Consider the following 4658-nt stretch of genomic DNA (forward strand, 5'->3'; position numbering starts at 1 on the left):
CAAGCTAGCAGTAAAATATTGCCCTCAATATTTTACTAATTAGCACCGTATACCTTTTAAAGCTAACTGGAACATTGTTTCATTGTAAATGATTGTAAAATAAAATCATTTCAAATGCCAAATTAGTCTCAAGTAACATGTGAACCATTAATTTTATCATTATTTTTGGCTCTATGCACAAAGATGTATTTCAAAGATGAACTCAGTTCTGTCAGTCTAACAAATCAAAGTACCACAGTTTAAAGCAATAATCTCTGAAATTATTACTATACGAGGCATATAAGAAAGTTGGTAAGTCAGCTATAAAAACAAACAGTACTACGTAACTTATTTAAAGTCCCTATTTTTTTAGAATGAGGAAAATAATGAAAATTCTAAGAATCAGTTACATATACGGTTCAGTATATGTCAGTATTCTCATACTTTCCTTATGAGTTCAGCCTTACCAAAAAACCATCAAAATGTCCAGGATAACTCAAAAGGACAGCTGGAAGCCTGAAATAAGATAGCTCAGTGCAAAAGATCCCAAGCCATTCATATAATTTTAAATGGAAGCCTAAACATTTAAGTCCTACTTTTGTTTTCACCTTTAAAAATCTTCTGATAATATGGGAAAATACCTAATTGTACTTAAGTTACTAACACGTTAAAAAAAAAAAAGAATTTTTGTTTCCTGTTTTCTGATAAGAGCATTCTTCAGAGCTATGGGGTTAAGTTCTAAGCCACGATTGACTGCTTACTAGCATGCCTGTTTTGCATACCAGTAGAATCAAGTCCAGTTTTGCCATTTGTGGATAACTATGACAAGATACAAAAGCATGTGTTTGCCATAAATAGCTCTGGCTAACAGCAAACTGCTCACACTGAGCAGATCAAATTCTCTATAAGGAGAGCAGTCTGGACCACAGCCAAATCTCACTACTAATACTTAAGATTGCTACATCATTTTTTTCCCCCAATTTGCAAGATGTATTAAGAAATAATAGCTGAAGTGAAAGGTCCTAAACACGAGAAGTATTATTAACTTTTGAAGGACATTTTATAAATTACTTTCATCATGACCAAATATGCAGTTAAGAGCTTCCTGCTTCTACTACTCAGTTACTTAGAAACATAAACGTGAATTAAAAAATAACTACCCTAATTTATCCAGAAAACAAATCTGGTATTGAAGAATATTTATGTCAAAGTGCAAAAAATAACTTCTGATCTTCATATTAACATATAAGGAAATAAATAAACTAATGTTTATAAAAGTATCCCTCTGTAACAATATTTTCTATTTGTTGGCTTTAGGATAGAATATTTTTTAAACTCAACAAACTGGAAAATATCATGCATGAATGTTGTACAAAAAAATTCTTAAATGACCAGTGCAAAGATTAGTAATAGCTGTTTACTCTAAAAGTTGCTTCACATAACATTTTGCAAAATGTCCAAGGAAAACAAGGCAACGTTCTGTAATATGCCACAATTTTTATTGCGACGTGGCCATTTTTGTGAGGGTAGGGAGTTTGATCTCAAAAACAATGTTCCATTTAAGGCTCTTTTATACAGAAATTGCCATCATGACTGATATTCAAAATATTTTTAGTGTTGCAAAACTTACATGGTAAACATAAACTCCTACACTTATTCAGTAGTGTACACTCAATGTAAAACAAAAAGGCATTAACAGCTGTTTCTTTTAAGATATGCAGGTAACAGGAATGAATACTGAGGTACCAGGATAAGTTGATGACACCGTTAACAAAACCTAATTGGCATTCCTTTTGGGGGAGGGAGGGTGAGTTAAACTCATTACAAAAAAAGTGCTTTCAATGCATAGTGTTATATCTGTGCTGCCATGTCACAAAAATAGGCTTGCCAAGGCAGGTGAGGTGTATGAATGCTCGAGCCTCACAAAACTGCAATCAAGTGCAACTATAAATAATACTGAATAAAGTTTACCATCTGACCAGTGGATAATACTTTCAAGGCATTCAATCAGCTTACCCTTTGCAGTATTCTAAGCTATTCACATTGACAATCACTTTCATTGTAGTGCTTGCTGCAAGGGAGGCATATAACCAGTTGTTTTGGCTAAAATATGACGGGAAGGCATTCCTTGGGTTCTACATAAAAGTAACAGTATTAAACAGTCTAATGGCAATCACTGATAGGCTGCTTACATGAATGGTATTTCCTTCATTCACTGTATTGGAAGGACCCAGTGGGAAGAGAAAAAAAACAAAAACAAAAACAAAAAACACCTAACACTATTTCAATTGATTGAGCTGGAGAAATGGAAGCTCCTTAAGATCCAGATGGCACTTGACTGGCATTTTATAAGGGTTTTCCTTCAAGTGAAACTACTACGTTGCCTCCCAATTTCTCTCCAAGTGTTGAACGGTCCTTTATATCATCCAAGCCATTTACTTGCCATTCATGTTTAATACCTAAAAAGGAAAAACATGATAGCATTAAATCTTATAATAAAGAAAGAGTAATTCCTTTGCACAAAATTTTTAACGTTTGTACCTGTAAATTTCTTTTTAATGGCATCTTTAGAGCTAGCATAAATCATCTTGCTTTTTAAAGGTGCACTCTCAGGAGCCCTACAGAAAAAAAAAAAATTGTTGAATCCCACTTAAAAGAATAACAAAGGCAAAACTGACTATGTTAATAACAATCCTTGCATTTTAAAAGTACTTTTTCTTTTGTTTTTACACACCAGAATATAAATACTAGGTCTTCTTTCTTAGACTCTTTTGTTTCGTATGTGGCATCGTACAAAGCATATCGGCAATCATTCAGAGGTAGCAACTTCACAAAAGATGTGTAGGGGTCCTCTACAGTATCACCAATGTCACCCACCAAGATCTGCTTTGCTTCCTCTACAATTATTTGTCTTTTGTCATCGCTTAAACAGAAGAGAACGGCTTTCTTTCTTTTTTTGATCTCCTCTTGTGTAGAAGATTTTCTTACTTTCATATCATTAAAAACTTTGATGACTTCATCATTCACTGTAACTCCAGAAGCCTGAAATAAAAAAAGAACAGTAATTCAGAACAAGTATTCTGGTTTTAACCAAAATTACTGTTTGCCTAGAGAGGATTCACTTTAATCTGGACACCAAAAATTGCATCCTACAGTACAAGCAGTCCAGTCAGATCTGCCACATTTTAAGTAGCAGTGTATGAGATACACCCAAAGGATTCTAGCTCATCCTGTCCCATTCATCCTTTTTAAAGGGGTTTGGAGGTTGAAGTAAATGGAAGGTAGAGGGAAAGGGACAAATACAAGCTGTTCCATCCCTGAAATGTTTCCTATTTCATTGGGTGATGTCAGAGCTTCAGGAGCAGCAGCAAAAATACCTTCTGTATTGTGTCAACTCTGCAGGCCTTAAAAAAAACACTTTTGGATTTCAGTTAAAGCTTCTACTATTTTTTTTTCTTTAAAGTCATCCTAGCCAGTGCCGTTTCCTCATAAGGAAAGAGAATCAAGTGTGAACTCCAATCCGCCCACGGCTACAACATAATTGCCTCACAGCTCAAACGCCGACACTTAAAAACTAACGGAGCTAGTGTAAAAGCTTTTTACGGCGAGAAAGCATTTTTAAAAGCGTTTTCTCACCTCCTGAACTCCTCTTAGGGGTTTTATTACAGGGCACCGAGACCCTTAACCGAAAGTCTTCAGCAAGGGCTTTGAGGCGCGTACCAATTTTAGAGACGAGCGCTGAGTAAAATAAGGAAGCCCCGCGCAAACACGGCGTGCGCGGGATGAGCCCCGCGCCGCCGGCCGCCGCTCCCAGGATCCCGACCTCTCCAGAAGGCGCCTGTCCGACTTAGGCCCCGACCCCCCGACCCACGCGCGCGCCCACCTCGCCCTCAGGAATCCGAAAAGCGGCAGGGCCTGGCCTGACGACGGGCGGGTAGGCCGGCCGGGTGGCTGGAAAGAAAGCAGCGGGGCCGGACGCAGCGCAGGAGCCCCCACCTTTAAGGCCTAAATCAGGTTAAAATGGCGGCCTCACTCCCAGGGTCCTGCAAGGCCGTGCGAGGGTTTTTGCTCGACGCGTCCCCGCTCTCAGCCCCCCGGGCCGGCGCGCCCACCTTACCATAGTGTCCGCGGCTGTGGCTGCGGCGGCGGCTCCGGCTCCGGCTCTGTGGCACTGGTAGGAGGAGAGGGAGGGGCGGGCAGCCAGCGGCGAGTGCGGGGCACGCCGGGAGCTGCAGCCCGAGAGGCGGAGGCGGCGGCGGTGGCTGGGGGGCTGCAGGCGGCGGGCGGCGGGCGGGGCAGTCACGTGGACACGCCCCGGGCCGGCCCTTCCGCCTCCCGGCCCCGCCCGCGTCCTCGACCTGACCCCGGCGCGCGCGCCTTGCGGGCCTGGCCGGCCGCGCTACTGTGGCTAGGGCGCGGGGGCCTGGCAGAGCCGCCTCCGGCCCGGGCCACCACCCGTCAGCCGGCCCGGGAAGGCGCTCGGCTCCCCGAGGGGCGCTGCTCTCGGGATTGGGCGCTGGCGAGGGGAACGGTGCTCCAAGGTGTCTTTCTTTTATTCACCTGTGGTTTCCAACGAAGGGGCTAGAGTCCAGTGTTTTGAGGCATTTTGGAAAACCCACTTGAGATGCTGTGAATTGTTTCGATTTCCTTCCTCCAGTTAAATGAGAATAAACACTAGG

General features: G+C 42.1%; 1 protein-coding gene across 2 annotated transcripts; it reads right to left on the reverse strand.

The window, feature by feature from the left end:
• Nucleotides 1-246: 246 nt before the first annotated feature.
• CFL2 (cofilin 2) lies at nucleotides 247-4263 on the reverse strand. Of its 2 annotated transcripts, none has more exons than XM_042989556.1 (4): nucleotides 4097-4263; nucleotides 2714-3021; nucleotides 2521-2597; nucleotides 247-2438 (listed from the first exon to the last, which is right to left on the reverse strand). In XM_042989556.1, exons 1-4 carry the CDS (start codon nucleotides 4097-4099, stop codon nucleotides 2326-2328), a joined length of 501 nt encoding a protein of 166 aa, XP_042845490.1. In that variant the 5' UTR covers nucleotides 4100-4263; the 3' UTR covers nucleotides 247-2325. The 2 variants fall into 2 exon arrangements, with proteins under 2 accessions (XP_042845490.1, XP_042845491.1); XM_042989557.1 differs by lacking the exon at nucleotides 4097-4263 and adding an exon at nucleotides 3863-3939.
• Between the last annotated feature and the right edge of the window lie 395 nt (nucleotides 4264-4658).

This window comes from Panthera tigris, chromosome B3, assembly GCF_018350195.1.
Source record: "Panthera tigris isolate Pti1 chromosome B3, P.tigris_Pti1_mat1.1, whole genome shotgun sequence".
Taxonomy (NCBI): domain Eukaryota; kingdom Metazoa; phylum Chordata; class Mammalia; order Carnivora; family Felidae; genus Panthera; species Panthera tigris.

Coding starts and splice junctions, on each gene's coding strand:
- CFL2 (XM_042989556.1), bottom strand. Junction 2,598..2,713: donor GACCTAGTATTTATATTCTG/GTGTGTAAAAAC, acceptor TTTTTTCTGTAG/GGCTCCTGAGAGTGCACCTT. Junction 2,439..2,520: donor CATTAAAAAGAAATTTACAG/GTACAAACGTTA, acceptor TTTCCTTTTTAG/GTATTAAACATGAATGGCAA.